The 17665-nt window shown below is 46.7% G+C and overlaps 2 protein-coding genes across 9 annotated transcripts in view; both read right to left on the reverse strand.

Moving 5' to 3' along the window:
• fsd1l (fibronectin type III and SPRY domain containing 1-like) overlaps positions 1-4449 on the reverse strand; it is a 19935-nt gene extending 15486 nt beyond the window's left edge. For 2 of the 7 annotated variants that reach the window (XM_044175040.1, XM_044175044.1), the window contains exons 1-5: positions 4140-4285; positions 1245-1340; positions 992-1123; positions 354-455; positions 79-101 (exon numbers count right to left, since the gene is read on the reverse strand). In XM_044175040.1, coding sequence (XP_044030975.1) covers positions 79-101; positions 354-455; positions 992-1123; positions 1245-1340; positions 4140-4253 — 467 coding nt within the window. In that variant the 5' untranslated portion in view covers positions 4254-4285. Of the gene's footprint in view, positions 1-78; positions 102-353; positions 456-991; positions 1124-1244; positions 1341-4139 lie in introns of all 7 variants that reach the window. The other 5 variants (XM_044175043.1, XM_044175041.1, XM_044175039.1 and 2 more) reach the window with 5 other exon arrangements.
• Positions 4450-5527: 1078 nt separating this feature from the next.
• Positions 5528-17665, reverse strand: part of apc (APC regulator of WNT signaling pathway) — a 46496-nt gene continuing 34358 nt past the window's right edge. For both annotated transcript variants that reach the window (XM_044175031.1, XM_044175032.1), the window contains 11 exons: positions 17162-17224; positions 16346-16396; positions 16143-16229; positions 15816-15993; positions 15464-15664; positions 15141-15236; positions 14833-14972; positions 14606-14683; positions 12342-12458; positions 11998-12212; positions 5528-11883 (listed from right to left, as the gene is read on the reverse strand). In XM_044175031.1, coding sequence (XP_044030966.1) covers positions 6933-11883; positions 11998-12212; positions 12342-12458; positions 14606-14683; positions 14833-14972; positions 15141-15236; positions 15464-15664; positions 15816-15993; positions 16143-16229; positions 16346-16396; positions 17162-17224 — 6177 coding nt within the window. In that variant the 3' untranslated portion in view covers positions 5528-6932. The remainder of the gene's footprint in view (positions 11884-11997; positions 12213-12341; positions 12459-14605; positions 14684-14832; positions 14973-15140; positions 15237-15463; positions 15665-15815; positions 15994-16142; positions 16230-16345; positions 16397-17161; positions 17225-17665) is intronic.

Here is a 17665-nt window from a genome sequence, read left to right on the forward strand (position 1 = left end):
GTAATATACATAAATAAAAACAAAATGCAAACATCAACTCATGCTCATATTAAAATCCTATTTTAACAGTGAGCATACCTTTCTTTGATTTGTTTTGCAGCCTGCAAAAGACAACAGATAAAAGAAACTTTAAAGATTTATTATTTATATTTATTTTATTTCCAATAAAAAAGGTAGTTTCATTCATGAGTGTATTTTATATTTGTAACGTGTTACTTTTTGTTTACACTGTAGTTTGTTTTTATAGTTAATTAATCATCATTTTAGACAACTGATAAGTTGGAAAGTTTCAGATGTTTTCATAAGAAAATGTGATGTTTCTTTAAAGATTTTACATCCTCCTCCCGTCCTACCTTTAGGAATTCTTCTTCGTTGGTGATCGTCAGCGTTTGATTTGCGAACTCGAGCAGTTCTTCACACGACAGTAAAGCGAACTTTCCCTCCGACAGCTGCTTCTGAAACATCAAACAACCAAAGAATACTTCAAAAAGCTTAAAAAAGAATAAATTAACCTTCAGAGAAGAGAAGAGGATATAAAGCAGCTGTGGCTCAGGAGGTACAGCGGGTCGTCCACCGATCACAGGGTCGGTGGTTCGATCTCCAGCTGCCCACATGCTGAAGTGCGATGGTCAGACCAGCAGCTCGCTAACAGCTAGCTGTGGGATTTTTTTTGGTTTACCAGTTATGAAGTGAGACAAAATAAAACAAGCTGGGACTTCAGTGGACAAATATCTGACAAAATGAGAAAAGTCATTAAAAAAGTACGTAGGGATAAAAACATTTTTAAAAATTTGAACGTTGTGTCAAACAGTATATAAATGGGAGTAAAAACGTATCAGTAATTATTCTTTAAAAATGAAACTTACACGAGGAAAAAAACAGAAGTAAAAAAGATCAGTGTGAAAGAAAAGACAAACAGAAATGTAAAAAAATGTAAATGAAAATTTAAACAAAAACACGGGGAAGGAACAACAGGAAGGAGTTTCTTTACCTGAAGCTCCGCCTCTTTCCTCTGCTTCTCCTCTTTAATGACGCCATGAAGCTCCGCCCCCTTCTCCTCCAGGGCGGAGCTTAGCTGCTCAAGTTCCGCCTCCAGCTCTGACATCACCTTACATGACTCCTCCTGATTGGATGATTGGACCAAGTTTACGTTAGTTATTTTATGTAGTATTATATTTTACTCTGTTCCCTCCCACCTATCTAAGCCCCTCCCTCAGCTCCCTCTCAGCCAATCAGCTGCTGACCTGCAGTCCTGTCAGTGTGTTGTCGACAGTTTCTAGGAAGTTTTGGAGCTCTTCGTTCTTATTGGCTAATGTGCTGATGATCCTGCGAAGAGCTTCCTGTTTAACACACAAACACATTTTTTTATGTAAAAGCAAAATTTTGTTTGTTTTTTTTTTTACATCAAAAATGATAAAAATATTTTTTTGTTTTACAGTTTAACATTTGTTTTTAAGAATGTAACTGAAGCCATGTTTTTACAGTGCAGTAGTTTACTGTAAAACTACAGGATCTGGTACACTGTAAAACTACAGAATCGGATACACTGTAAAACTACTGCATCTGTTACACTGTAAAACTACAGAATCTGATACACTGTAAAACTACAGGATCTGGTACACTGTAAAACACTGCATCTGTTACACTGTAAAACCACTGCATCTGTTACACTGTAAAACTACTGCATCTGTTACACTGTAAAACTACAGAATCTGATACACTGTAAAACTACAGGATCTGGTACACTGTAAAACACTGCATCTGTTACACTGTAAAACCACTGCATCTGTTACACTGTAAAACTACTGCATCTGTTACACTGTAAAACTACAGGATCTGGTACACTGTAAAACTACAGGATCTGATACACTGTAAAACTACTGCATCTGTTACACTGTAAAACCACTGCATCTGTTACACTGTAAAACTACAGGATCTGGTACACTGTAAAACCACTGCATCTGTTACACTGTAAAACTACAGGATCTGGTACACTGTAAAACACTGCATCTGTTACACTGTAAAACTACAGGATCTGGTACACTGTAAAACACTGCATCTGTTACACTGTAAAACCACTGCATCTGTTACACTGTAAAACCACTGCATCTTTTACACTGTAAAACTACAGGATCTGGTACACTGTAAAACCACTGCATCTGTTACACTGTAAAACCACTGCATCTGTTACACTGTAAAACCACTGCATCTTTTACACTGTAAAACTACAGGATCTGGTACACTGTAAAACTACTGCATCTGTTACACTGTAAAACTACAGGATCTGGTACACTGTAAAACTACTGCATCTGATACACTGTAAAACTACTGCATCTGTTACACTGTAAAACCACTGCATCTGTTACACTGTAAAACTACAGGATCTGGTACACTGTAAAACACTGCATCTGTTACACTGTAAAACTACAGGATCTGTTACACTGTAAAACCACTGCATCTTTTACACTGTAAAACCACTGGATCTGTTACACTGTAAAACCACTGCATCTTTTACACTGTAAAACCACTGCATCTGTTACACTGTAAAACTACAGGATCTGATACACTGTAAAACTACTGCATCTGTTACACTGTAAAACTACAGGATCTGGTACACTGTAAAACACTGCATCTGTTACACTGTAAAACTACAGGATCTGTTACACTGTAAAACCACTGCATCTTTTACACTGTAAAACCACTGCATCTGTTACACTGTAAAACCACTGCATCTTTTACACTGTAAAACCACTGCATCTGTTACACTGTAAAACCACTGGATCTGGTACACTGTAAAACCACTGCATCTGATACACTGTAAAACCACTGCATCTTTTACACTGTAAAACTACAGGATCTGGTACACTGTAAAACTACTGCATCTGTTACACTGTAAAACTACAGGATCTGTTACACTGTAAAACCACTGCATCTGTTACACTGTAAAACTACAGGATCTGGTACACTGTAAAACACTGCATCTGTTACACTGTAAAACTACAGGATCTGGTACACTGTAAAACACTGCATCTGTTACACTGTAAAACTACAGGATCTGGTACACTGTAAAACTACTGCATCTGGTACACTGTAAAACCACTGCATCTGTTACACTGTAAAACTACTGCATCTGTTACACTGTAAAACCACTGGATCTGTTACACTGTAAAACTACTGCACCGTAGTACTACAGCACACTCATGCAAGCTCATCAGGGGTGAAAAAGGTGACAAAGATGCAAACCACCGCAGGGGCAATGTCATATAAGCCAATTAAGGTTATCATAACGCTGCTGTAAGAGATTCTTCTCAGTCAAAAACTGACCTGCCAGAGACACTTCGTGTTTTTTTTTTGACAACTTAGACAAACTTATCGGATCTACACGAATCACATATATGATCTATTTTGAATTCAAAACGTTGATTTTCAACAAATGGTGGCAAGTTTGCACCTGACAGTAAAACAACTGCACTGTAAAACCACTGCATCTGTTATACAGTAAAAATGCTGGATCTGTTACACTAGTTTTACAGTGTAACAGATGCAGTAGTTTTACGGTGCAGCTGGTCTTACACTGTGAAACTACAGTGTAGTAATTATTTAATTTAAAAATGTTCTGTGCTGCTGCCATTTATTTTCTATTGATTTATGTCAAATTAATAGCATTATTTATATTTTTGTATTTTGTCTCATTTTCTAACATGTTAATATGTCTTATTAATTTATTACTTTTATATAAATAATTTTTTTTAAAAACTAAACATTTATATTTAATTTTAAAGACAAAAGAGAGGGAGAGCGAGGTCAGTGTTACTCTGAGAGATCGAGTTACCTGAAGAGAAAACACCTGAACTGTTTTTTATATTGATAGTTTCAGATAGAAAAAATAAAAACATTAAACTGCTAACAGTCCATTCACAGTGATGCTGACTCGACCAGAGAGTTTATTTAACACTTGCTTTGGCAGTAAACGTGTTTCCAGTGCCAATGAAGCCCCATTGAATTGAATGAGAGAGAGACTTTGGCTGCTAACAGCTAGCTAATCCTTTCTCTCTCTCTCTGTCTGTCCATATGTTGTCTGTGTCTGCTCTAAGCTGACAGATCAGATATTATTGATTATCGATCGAACAGATTCTTACCTTCTGATTGTCCATCACCTGAGAGACAGAGAGAGAGACAGAGAGAGACAGACAGAGAGACAGAGAGACAGAGAGGACGGAGCCACTGACAGGAAGTGAAGTCACACATAACATTATCACAGCCCCACTTCCTGTCTGGAGTGTCAAAATAAGAGTCGGAAGATAAAACTGGCAGAGAAAATAGTTTATAAATGTAAGTATGTATATGTCTCATCATATTCTGTCATTTTAATTTGCATTTTAACTTTTCCATACTATTACCGCTAATAATAATAATAACAACACATCTGTGTTATTATACATTATACAGGTAAACTGAAGTCAACAAAACATTGACTGTTCAGTTTACCTGAAAATATTTTATAGAGTCATAGATTTCAGTGAACTAAAACATGAACTGAATTAAATATATTATATATTTTTCATAAAAGTAAAAATGTTTCATGTCGAGAAGTAAAAGTCTGTTTGATCTGAAGAGCTGTTTCCAGTGCATTCCTTCAAAATAAAAGCTGCAAGGGAAAGTGTTTTCAGAGAGGGAGTTTCAAAATAAAGGCTAAGAGGAAATGCAGTTATGTATGGAAAGCCGATGAGGTCATTATTCATCTCCTTTGCCCTGCAGTTTGATGTTTTATACGTCTGTTAATATAGTTTTATATCACCAACTCGTGTTTATAAATGCTGTTGCTGTGAAAGCCGCTCTAGATGCCTGCACGTGTGCCTGAACGCCAGTGTGCGTCTGTTTAATCAATTTTAAATGCTTCTAAAACCAAAATTGATTTCAGAAAATAAATTCCCACTGTGACCTTTCCTTTAGATTCAGTCCAAAAATACAAAAACGTTTGTTTTGAACAGTTTTTAAAAAAAGATTATTCTGTCGTTCAGCAACGTCTCAGATCTTTAAAACAGATTTTTCTCAGATTCAACTGCATTTAAGTTACAAAGTTTTTGCTAATTTAATCCTACAGATGTTTTGTTTTTTAGACATAAAACTGTCACGCGATGAGAAAGCTAGAACTTCCTCTCAGTATCGCAACTCGACAGAACAACAAATCAGAGCAGCTGAAAATCTGAGATCTTACGTTTCTGCACAAAAACAGTCATGAAACTTCAAGGATAAAGTCGGAATATGAAACATTTTGAGAATAACTACTGTACTTATTATACTTGTTATACTTAAATAAAGTCAGTAGTCCAAGAAAAGGTTGCTTCAAGAACAAAGTGTTGTATGTATATATGAACAGCCCGTCAGACTACGGAGGCCCTGAGTGGACGTGAACAAAAACTATATTTGTGAGTTTCAGCTCATGTCCCTTCAGGGCCTCCGTACAGCATCAACACAAACGTTGTGATTTCATCCAAACACACAAATAAAAACTGGAAAAACGATCTAATCTTGCATCTAAAATGTTGAATTTTATTGTTCATCATCTGTTAACATTTCACCAAAAAGTTTTTGCCTTTGAGTCGTTTTCCTCCAGCATCAACATAAAAACAGTGAAAATCAAGTTACAGCCATGAATAAACACTGTGGAAACTTTTTTGGCAAAAATCATTTTTGTTTTAAATTATGTGCTTCAAAGTTAAAAGGTTTTAAGGTTTTACAGCAATAACTTATGTTTTACAGTGTTATTTGTTGCCAAGGCGATACAGAGCAGGAAGTTTTCAGCCAACAGACGATTTCTCAACTACAATCCTCAAAATTCACCAGGAAATTCAAGAATGGACTCAAATAGCTCAAATTCCTCACATACAAGCTTTTCAAAGTGTTTCAGATTTATATTTTACAGTTCAGTCGGCAGCAAACTTCCCTCTCTGGAATAAATGTAGTTTGTGAGTGAGGTTCTGAAAAAACGATTTTTACATCCATCTGACAAAAAGAAAATCTTTTAATTTGAACTTTGCAGCTGAAAATGTTCCAGTCTGTCGATTGTAATTCACAGAACTTTAAACATTTCAAGTAGGAGTCCTAAAACTGTTCAACCACAGATCTGTTCATTAAACTACTTGGATTCCTGTTTCTGCTCCTGAATGCAGCTGTTAGAAAACCACACTCTGTCCGAAAAATGTAAAAAACACATAAGATGAAAAGGATGCTGAATTTTCTTGAGAATCCAAAGGACATTTTGGATCATTTTGGACTCCGTGTTTAACTTTGCCTGTGAGAAAATTCTCCGTTCTTTTAAAGGAATTTTGGCAAATAATTCAAAAACTGATTGAGTGTCATTTTTATCAGCTTCAGGCTCAGACGGCAAACTGTCTCCACATGTGGAAAATATAAATTAATTTCTACCCGACGGCAGGAGAAAAATCTGGGGGGTTTTCAGAACCAAACTCCATTCAAAAAAACACGAAAACTTCCAAAGGAGCAGAATCAGCTCAGACGCTACAGCTAGCAGAAACATTGTCGTCATCATCATCATCATCATCATCGTCGTTATGTCACCATGGTAACTGTCATTGTTAAGGATGGGGGCGGGACCATGCAGGGACACAGGCAGAGAGGGGCGGAGCTAAGCGCTACACATCATTTTAGTGGTATAAAAACATAAAAAGTTCATTTTAAAGTTTTCTCTCATCGAATAAAGAAGCTTGACTGACAGGTGAGAGGAGCCAATGAGGGAAGAGGAGGGATGTGATGGGGCGGGGCTAGCACTTAAATACAGACTCACTTCCTGTACAGTTCAGTTCACAAACAAACACTTTCTGACATTTCTCCCTCCATATTTACACTTCCCCAATTTTGTCAACTGTCCCACATATTTCCATTCTTCTTCTTCTTCTTCTTCTTTCTTTTCACACTGACGTCACAATGTACGAGCCGCGTTCACCGCTGCCACCACCGCCGCCGCCGTTGCCCTCTCCGCCCTTCGGTTCCCGTTTTTTGGTGACGGGGGTGGGGATGAGTGAAGGTCGTGTGGGGGTCGTTGATGATGATGTTGTGGTGGTTGGCGTGGTGGTGGTGGTGAAATCAGTGTTGCTCTTCCTCGGGCTCGGCGTGTAGTTGAAGGGGCTGACTCGAGCCGCCACGGCGCCACTGCGCTGCTGAGTGCGCTGCTGCTGCTGCTGCTGCTGCTGCTGCCGTTCAGGCGGCGGCAGCGTGTCGTCGAGGCTCTCGCAGCTCCGCCGCAGGTTGAGGTTGGAGGAGGAGGAAGAGGAGGAGGAGGGGGCGGGGCTGTCGATGATGGGCGGGGCATTGGCAGCGGTGGGAGAGCGGGCTGAACAGGAAGAGGAGGAGCGCGGGTTGTTGACTGGACAGTCCTCCAGACGAACCCACACGTCTTCTGATTTGTCGGTGAAGCTCCGCCCGGCTGATGAGTCACCGCCGCCGCTCTTCGACTTCCTCCACGTTCCCTTCGACCTCATGGCACTCTCCTCCTCGCTCCGCCCCTTCTCGCTGGACTCCGATGACGCTGACAGCACAGACGACGAGCTTCCTGTCCTCTTCCACGTCCCCACGCGTGGTAATGATGTCGAGTGTTTACTGGCAGTCCCTCCTCCTCCCCCGCTGCTGTTTTCCCGCTTCCAGGTGCCAGTGCGGCTGAACCGGGATGATGTCACTTCCTGTGGGCGTGACGGGCTCTCAGAGTGGGAGCGGTTGACGTCATGTCTCCTGGTTGTTGACGGTAGAGGTGTATCAGGACTGGATGGTGACTCTAACGCCGCTGCGGCTGCCGCCGCAGACTCCTCCAGCTTCCTCTTCAGCGTCGGGCTCGGTGCTTCTTTGATGAAGGTCGACTGACGGACGAGTGCCGGCTTCTCCGGCTCCGCCTTCTGCTTCTTGGCCACAATGGAGCTGCTGACCCTCGATGCTGACTCACTCCTCGGGATGCCGCCACCACTCCTCGCCGCCCCACTCTGTTTGGCCGGTCTGGAAGCCAATGATGATGATGATGATGATGCACTTCCTGGAGATGCCGTGCGCGGCAGCTGCGACAGCTTCCCTCCTTTCTGACTGGCAGCTGTGGTAGAGCGAGACGGCGTGGAGTCCCGAGAGGACCCGCCTCCTTTGTCGGTGCCGTCACTGCTTCCTGGAGCTTTGGCCACGGTTGCTGCTCTGGGTTTACTCCGCCCTCTGGCTGCTGGCTCCGCCCTTGGCTTACCTGTAATTAGACTCCTATACACCTTCTTCCCGCCTCTCACTGCCTTTGCCTCTTCCTCCTCCTCTTCCTCCTCCTTCTTCTTCTTGGCCTCCAGCGTGGTGCGTTCTCCACCCTTCAGGATCCTCGCCCCTCGCTTCACTGCCGCCTCCTCCTTCTCCTCCACCTCTTCTTCTGCTGCATTATTATTGGCTGCTGGCAGGCGGAATGGCGAGCCCACTGACTTCAGCGACAGGACGGAGTCAGAGTCTGATGACGGTTGGCGGGACAGTGATGAGGCAGCGGCGGCGGCGGCGTTCAGGCTGCTGACGATGGAGTTAGCGCCTTCCTGGATTGCCTTCCAATCAAAGGACTCAGAGTCAGGGGAGGCGGGGCTTCTTGGCGCCTCTGAAGGCTCCTCCTCGGCCAGAATTCCGTCGTTGACTTTGGGAACAGGAAGTGGAGTGGCAACAGCGGCGGGGACAGTGACGGCAGCGGCTTTCTTCTTCTTCTTGGGCATGGCGGAGCTGATGCACTCCTGCAGCAGGTCATCCTCCGAGTCGATGCTCAGCGAGCTGAGCGACGAGTTCCTGGAAAAGCAGACGGGCGTGTCCTCCACATGGAACGCTTTGGGGGCGTAGCCGCTGGCCGCAGGGGGGCGGGGCTTTGACTCTGCCTGTGGAGGAGACTTTGTTCCTGTTTTGCCTCCATCTTGCTGCTCAGGCGGCGGCGGCAGAGCGAACTCCTTGTTGTTGTTCTCCTGGTCAATGTCGCTCAGTGAACTCAGGGAGGAGTTTCTAGAGAAGCAGACGGGCGTGTCCTCAATGGCGAACTTTTGCTTCTCGTCCGTCGCTGTCGGGTTGGTCACAGGTTTCGTTCGAGGGAAAACAGCCGCTGTCTGCTGCTTCCTCTTCCTGCCTTCTTCTTCTTTTGTTTTCTTCCCCTCTTCGTCCTTCTCGCCACCGTCGTCTTCATCGAAGTCGAGCGAGCTCAGCGAGTCATTGCGTGAGAAGCAGCATGGCGTGCCCTCGATGGGCGTGTAGTGTCGCGGCGAGTCGAAGGCGAACCCTGGTTTTGCTTTGGCAGCTGTTGACGTGGCGGCGCTGTACGCTGCCCGCTGGGGCATCGGCTTGACCGGCGACGTCGGCTTTTTCTTCTGCTGCTGCGGGCCGAGAGGAGGCGGGGCCGGAGGAGGAAGAGGTGGGGGACGGGGCGGGGCTTGGAGATTCTCACTGTTCACTGCCGCTCTGATCGGTTTTCTGGGTTTGGCTTTGGGCATGGCGGCACTAATGCACTCAGCGAGGATGTCGTCGCCATTCTCTCCCTCAGGAAGTCCGGCCCGCCTTCTCTGGGCGGAGGTGGGCGGGGCTACAGGTATGACTGCTGCTGCTGCCTCCTCATTGGGTGGGGAGTCGATGGTGAGGTCACTGAGCGAGGTGGCGGTGGAGAAGTTAAGCGGCGTTCCCTCCACACAGTAAACTCTCGGCACCTCCTCCTGCAGCAAATCCTTCCTCTGCTGTGATTGGGTGCGGCTTTGAGCTGGGAGGAGCTTGTAAACTGGAAGCTGACTGGGTTTCCGTGGTGCTGCTTGTTGCTGTTTCTTTGGTTTCCGTGACGACTTGGGCATGGCCATGTTGATACATGCCTCCAGGATTTCAATATCATCGTCGTCGTCCGATTCGTCGAGGATTGGTTTTGCCACCTCCTCCTCCTTCCTCTCCTCGTTCCCTCCATCCTCCTCCTCTTTCTTCTTCTTCTTCATCTCTGCTGCAATGTACGGCTCGTCCAGACTGAGCGCGCTCAGACTGGAGGCTCGGGAGAAGCCGTGTGGCGTGCTCTCTGTGGCGAAGTGCAGCAGGACATCAGCGCTGTTCTCCTCTTCGTCCTTCTTCTTGGCCTTTTCCTCCTCCTTTGTTTTCTGTGTTGGCGGCGGCGGTGTTTTGGCGCGGCTAGGCGGCATGGTCTGTCCCGGGCTGTCAGGCAGGTCGCTGGGGCTGACCACGCCACTGGGCATGCCGCTGCACGGCTCGCTGGAGCGCACAGAGCTAGCGATGGATGAGGTGGAGAAGCTGTCGAGGGAGCTGACCGATGTGCAGCGGCTGAACATCAGCGGCGTCTCCTGAGCGTAAGGCTGCTCCGGAGGACTCTTAGGAGTCCTGGCGCCGGACGATGATGTCACATGGTGGTGATGATGGTGGTGGTGGGCATGACCATGATGGTGGTGGTGACCTCGTCTTCCCCGTGTGGAGGGAACAGCAGCAGCAGTGGCGGTCTGGCTCTCCGCCTCCTTCTGCTGCCTCTGCTGCTGCTCGTGTGCGTCTTTCTCACTGACAGGAAGTGTCGGGTAGTCATTACTGCCGCCGCCGCAGACGACGCTCCCGCCTCTCCTCCTTCTCCCAATGATATCGCCGTCCTCCTCCTCTGATGATGACAGCGAGGACAGCGAGCTGCCTCTGGAGAAGCAGATGGGTGTGTCTTCCACACAGTACGTCTGCGTCGACTCCTGGTTACCTTTTGGCACCGCCCGACTGGCTGGAGGCGGAGGGGGGCGGAGCTTAGCGGCAGAGGATGACGGGGGTGGGGGAGCGGAGGGGGCAGCAACCTCTTCTGGCTTGAATAGCGGTTTGTGGGCAGCGTCAGCACCATACTTCAGGCTGTAGTCGATTGGCTGCTCACCTGTTGAGTCACCGCCGTAGTTTGATGTTGCCGTGGTGACAACATAGCGTGGCGGCAGGACAGAAGCCATGCGGCTGCTGGTTGGTGCCGAGTCGCTGGCATCATTCCTCCTCCTCAGCCTGGCGTCCTGTTCGTCGTCCTCATCGCTCTCAATGCTGCCGCGGTGACTCGGACTCTGTCTCCCAGAATTCAACTGTTCGTCAGAGTACTTCAGGCTATAGTTGATGGGCGTGTCCAGCTCCGCGCCATCGTCGTCCGCCATGTGGTTGGCACTGCGGATCTTGTGGGCCAAGTCAGCTGGGTACTTCCTGTAGACGCAGCACTTGTTGACTCTGTTCTCATCTGATGAGTAGAACGGCTCTGATGATGGTTTGGTCTTCCCACGGTTGCCGTAGCCGTCAGCGCTCGTCACGCTGTTGAGGCTGTCGCTGGATGCTCGGACGCTGGGCGGGAACACCGGCCGAACATACGCTGCTTCCTCACTCGTCCTCTTTGATCCATCTCCATTCTTTGGGCTCGACAGCACCGGCGTGTTGGCGTACGAGCGTGTTGTACTTCCTCCTCCTCCAGCGCCATTACAGCCCCGCCCCTTCTTGTGTGCCGCCTTGGGACTCAGGTTGTCGATGTTGTCAAAAGTCTCCGACAGCTGCTGGGCATCCAGCTCCTCAAATAACGCCTTCTGTTTGCGGGCCTGCAATGATGGGGCGCCGGCGCCCGGCGACACCACGCTGGCATCCTTGTAGCGTGCCGGCCGGTTGGCCATCAGGTTGCGCAGGGCGGCGGCGCTGCCCATGGCGATCATCTTGTGCCGGGAGTGGATGAGGTTGCGCAGCATGCCCACGGCACCCAGCTCCCATAATGCCTCCTGGTCTTTGGCATCTCTGGCTGACAGATTCCAGAGCGTCCCACAGGCGTTGGACACAATGGTCAAACTGTGAGACTTCAGGTGCTGCAGCAGAGTCGGCAGGCAGCCGTGCTCACGCAGGATCTGCCTGCAAGGCAACACGCAGGGGGAAGAGATGATTAATCATGAGTTTTCAGTACTTAATCCACACAGTCGATATTGTAGATTATTACAGGTTGTTTACTTGTTTACAGTTGTTTACCTGTGCGCCTCGTTGGTGGCGATGAGGCTGGAGACATTGCGCAGGATGCCACCGCCACTTTCGATGATGGCAAGCGTGTTGGTGTGGCTGCGGTGTGTCAGTGTTCCCACCAGAAACGCCAGAGCACCGTCCACCGTGCAGATATCCGCCTTGTTCTCCGTACAGTGAGCCGACAGGTTCCAGAGTGCGCTTAGCACAGACTTCAAAGTCGACTCCTGAAGGAGGAGAAGAAGAAGAAACCAAGTGAAAAACTACAGAATAACCCACTTCAGAGCAGGCTCAGTATAGAGCTCTTGTCCAAGAAAAAGGACAAACCAAACGATAGAAAAACTGTTTTTATTTACCTTCTGGACCTCGAGAGCACAGCCCATCAGCGCTCGCACGCTGCCGACCTCACGCAGCGTCTTCTTACTGTTGACATCAGCACGCCACGACAAGTTTCTCAACACACTCGCTATCACCTAAAAAACAAACAAAAACAAAAGGACAAACAAATATTCAAAAACTGGTTTGTATAACGAGAAAGAAAGTTTATGTACTGACACCAACAAATACATTTAACAAAGAAATCAAATGAAAAGTATTCAAAGCCTCCATCTTGGAGGTGGCTGCTCATAGTTGTGGTTAGAAGGTCATCAGTGCCTGACACGGTGACTACCAAAGACCTGCTGATGTGTAGGAAACCGTTGAGTACTAAATAAGAGTCCTTTCAGGCTGGTTGGCCCACGTGAGTCCTGAAGCAGCAGACCGGCATCAGGAGGACAGAAGGACTGAAGCTTCTGTGGTCATGGAAGCAAAAATTCAGGTGTAGGAGGGGTTCACGGAGGCCATGTAGAAGGACTTTCAGTCGGCCTCAAAGAGGATCTGACAAACCATCAGATGACTCAGGAGGTGGTGGCAGGACTTAACCAGACTGTTTTTTTTAGCAGGGAGAAGAACTGCTGACCTGGACTGTCAGGTGATGGAAGGAAAACTTTGAGGACCTCCTGAACCCAACAGACTCGTCCTCCATAGGAGGAGGAGGCAGAGTTGGAAGACTCTGGGGAAGACTTTCTCTAGTGGAAGTCACTGAGGGAGTTAAAAAGCTCTGCAGTGTCACCAGGTGTGGATGAGATTCACCCTGATATGCTGAAAGCTCTGAACATCGTGGGGCTGTCTTGGTTGAGTCTTCAGTGTCTCGTGGAGGTTAGGGACAGAACTTGTGGACTGGCAGACCGGGGTGGTGGTTCACATTAAAAACAAAGGGACCGGAAGGTGAGCTTCAACCACCAGGGTCTCACACTGCTCAGCCTTCCTGGGAAAGGCTGCTGAAAGGAGACTCTGGCTGGGGGCTGATTGTTGAACCTCAGATTCAGGACTGATGTGGATTCTGTCCTGGTCCTGGATCAGTGAACCAGCTGTTTAATCCTGCTCTCAGTGGGTATTGGACTCCACCAGGGTTGTTCCTGTCACAGATTCAGTTTGTGTTGGTATGGTGACTTCAGGATTGTATCTCTGCTCTTTGCAGATGATGTGGTTCTATTGGTTTGATCAGACTGTGACCTCCAGTGAGCACTGGGACAGTTTACAGCTGAGTTTGAAGCAGCAGGATCAGAATCAGCTCCTCCCAGTCTGAGGTCATGGTACTCTGCTGGAAAACAGTGGATTGTTTTCTTCAGGTTGGAGTGAGTCACTGTCCAAAGGGAAGGAGAATCTCAGGGTCTAGTTCACCAGTGAGGGTCAGGTGGAGGTGAGATCAACAGGTGGACTGATGCAGAGTCAGCAGTGATGCGATTCTGTGCATCAGAATGTGGTGGTTCAGAGGGAGCTGACCCTGAAGGTGAAGCTCTGGATTCACCAGTGGATCAGTGGACCAGTCCTCAGCTGTGGAAATGAGTTTAAATGAGACCACTCTGTTGACTCAGAGGACCCCGAGGCAAAACAAACTCATCTGGTAAAAAAGTTGACTCGACTTTTACAGGACCACAATGGGACGTCATCTGGCTGCGTTGGCTAATCAAATATGTGCAAGATTTTATCTTCTCACCTGAACACGCCCACATCAACAAAGACCCTTTGCATTTTTGGCATTTTGTGGGGCGGCTGTGTCTCAGTTGTACACTAATCACAGGGTTGGTGGTTTGACCCTGAACAGTAGCGAGGAGTTCTGTGTTTGACAGAACGGAACAGAACCACTAAACCAGATGAAGGAAAATCTCCTCGCTGTACCTGAGTAACTCTGCCTTCATGAGCCTGCAAATTGTTGTTTTTGTCTAATTAAAATATTTTGTTTACGACTCCTTACGTCCACTTCATTTCCGGTTGGACCGACAACCGATCTGTGATCTGACAGCCATAAGGGGGCGCTAATCTGTTTCTTCCATCATTCACCTCCACTGAATCAATGACTTCCTGTCTGTGTTGATGTGACAGTGTGAATGAGGGGTTAACCTGCTGACTGAGGAAAGATGGATGGATTCATAAATAAAAAACATAAAACATTTATTACAAAATCTAAAAAAACATCTCACAGACAAAAACAGAAAACTAAAGGAAAAACTGTTGCTACAAACTTCACAAGGCTCACAAACAGGTTTTAGATGGTTGCCGTGGTAACAGGTGAGTTTACCTGCTGCAGGTCTTCACTGTCAGACTTTAACTGAGCGACCATCGCTCTCATACAGCCCTTCATGGAGCACAGCGTGGCCTGATGGGAAAAACAACAACATAACGCTGTGATCTGATTGGTTACTGAGAGAGAGATGTGTGTGAACTGACGAAGCAGAAACATGGTGAAAAGACTTCAGATATTTAAAACACGAATGAGGCGTAAATGTGTTTGTGTTTTCCTCTGACCTTATTGGCTACATCTCCAAAGGTGAGGTTGGTGAGCGCCATGCCGGCGTATCGCCGCAGCGTGACGCTGTAATGATCACTGCTCAGACCGAACATCTCACAGTCCACCTGCAGCAGCTCCGCCACCGCCTGCAGACCGCCTGCAGGGACAAATAACCCACAGAGAGACAGAGTATCAATAACCAGTAAACCAGTCAGGAAACAGTCAGTCAACCAGCCTGTAAGACGAGGAAACAAAACCAGGACAAACATCAAACTGGTCAGAAAACAGGAAACCAGTCAGAGAAGAAACATGCTGTCAGACTTACCGAGTTCGTTCATGGCGTGTCGATGTTCTTCATCGAAGGAAAGTTTCATGAGGACGCAGACGGCCGGACAGATCTGATGCTCTACTGGAGACGGCACTTAAGACACAAATACAACATTTATATACAAACACAATATATTTATATTATATAATTTACAACATTCAGCGACAGAAAGACGTCACTGCAGTTTAAATGTTAATAAAAAGAGAAAATATGATGATGTGAATGGATTTTTCTGATATAAATAAAGTTTTGGTCATGTGACGTGTGGGCTGACTGTCAGTCCTCCTGATTGGTCAGTATGTGTGTGTGACATCACTCACTGGGGTTGTCCTCCTGGTCCACGCCCCTCTCATGGTTCTCCTGCCAGCTCCAACACGCCTCGCAGTAATGACGCACCTGCTCCAACAGGTGGAGCACTCTGATCTCACGCCGGCCTCTCTTATCGTCCGGCTGACTGTGAACGATGTTGTGCAGCGCTGCAGACGCCCGCGCACGAGCCTCTTTACTGCCGCGAGAGTTACCTAGGCAACGGGAAACAAACCATAAGTGAGATGACAGAGTTACCTAGGTAACGGGAGAAATATAAATAGGTGAGGTAAGGTACAGGTTACCTGGGACAAAAAAGGACAAAAACACTTCCCGACATTGTACCTCTACAAGAACTAACGTTACCTAGCAACAGGGAGTCCTTGTCGTTGCCGTGCAGCAGCTGGATGAGCAGCGGCAGACAGCCGGACTGACGCATGGCAATGCATGAATCTTGTGAGCTCGACATGGCGAGTAGCGTCCGCGACATGTCGTCTTTATCATGAGTCCCCAACATGGACAGAAGACTGTACACCATCTCCACCTGCAGGGGGCGACACAGAGAGTTCACTTTTTACAGTGGGATTTAATTTTTTACAGCGCTCTTGTTGCTTAGTGGTTACTGAGGTGATAAAATACTTTGGCGGAGGGTTACGAGTATTTATAAAGGTGTTACTAGGCAGAATTACTAACCTTGGTTCCCAGGTGGCTGGTGATTCGTCGAGGCACAGAGTAGCTCGCCTCGTTGGCCGGCTCGTGGTCCAATCGGCTGCTGGAGCTCTAAAGGAGGAAAAAAAACAAACAAAAAAGATTGAAACAAGATTTAAAAAAGAAAAGAGTGATAAAGTAAAGTGAAAATAAGGAAGACAAAGAAGAACGAAGGACAGGACGCTCACTTGAGCTCCGGCCAATCCGCTGCCGTCGCTCGCCCCCTGAACTTCCTCCACCTGGAGAGAGAGAGCAGATTAAATAACTAACTCTCTGAGCTCTAAAACAGACGCGTTTCATCAGCAGTCATAGAAACTAAAATGACTTCACAAAGATAAGAAATGAAAACAAGGTTCAACGCTAGAGTTTAAACAATGTTTACACTGTAAAAACACACAGTGCTGTTGAAAGAAGGAGAAACGTGTTTTCAGCCAAATGTGGCTCAGATTTCATTCCAGTGCTGTTGTGTGAATATTAGCAGCTCCTTCATGGAGATCAACGGATTTAAACATAAAAAGAGTTTCCTGTTGTGTGAGGTGTGTGTGGACGAAACCACATACAGACTGAATGACTGCTGAAGCCTGAGGAGCTGAGAGCGTCAGCTGTGTGGAGGATGAGGAGGCTGGAGCCTTCCTCGCATGAACACATGAAACTGACAGAAACGTCATGTTTCCGTCATGTTTCGCATCGTTTGAACTCTTTTAATGACGTCGTCTCGCTGCGTCCTCTTCTTCTGCGCTGCTTTAACGGCAGCGGCTGTTCGCCTCCATCAGCCAATCAGCTCGCGTTCTCGCAGCAGCGGGTGGAGACGAGCAGCACGTCACGTTTTCTTTGGATCATTTTCTGGAGATTCTGTTAAAATTTGTGCTCCATTTGGATGAAACTTGAATTATGAAACCGACTCTTGACTGGAGACACAAACACTTCCTGATGTGATCAGACAACATGTCGTATGGACTAGTTCTGTTGTAGTTCAACTGTCAGTAAAGAACAGGTGAGGTTACCTGCAGTCGAGCTCCCAGTCTCAGGATGTCTTTCTCTATCTGCTGAATACGAGACACACGAGCCTGAAGACACACGCACACACACACACACACACACACGCACGCACACACACACGCACACACACACACACACACACACACAGTGAAGTAGTTTCAGAATCAGAAACACTTTATTGATCCCCGAAAGGAAACTCTTTGTTACAGCAGCTCGTCTTTACGTCAGTGCACACAGGAGAAGTACTAGCAAACAATATGATACACTATAAAACTATAAAACAGGTCAGAAAATAAATTTTGCCTTGTGATCCAGCAGAGGGCGCTCTTAACACTGACTGATCGGAGGGCGGCGGTTCGATCCCGGCTTCCCCCAGCCCACATGTCAAAGTGTCCTTGGGCAACACACTGAACCCCTTCGGTGTGCGAGTGTGTGAATGAGTAGTTTCTTTGGACTGACGAGCAGTTGGCACCCGCCATCAGTGTGTGAACGGGGTGAATGCGATATGT

This window comes from Siniperca chuatsi, linkage group LG18 (assembly GCF_020085105.1).
Source record: "Siniperca chuatsi isolate FFG_IHB_CAS linkage group LG18, ASM2008510v1, whole genome shotgun sequence".
In the NCBI taxonomy this organism is placed as follows: Eukaryota; Metazoa; Chordata; class Actinopteri; order Centrarchiformes; family Sinipercidae; genus Siniperca; species Siniperca chuatsi.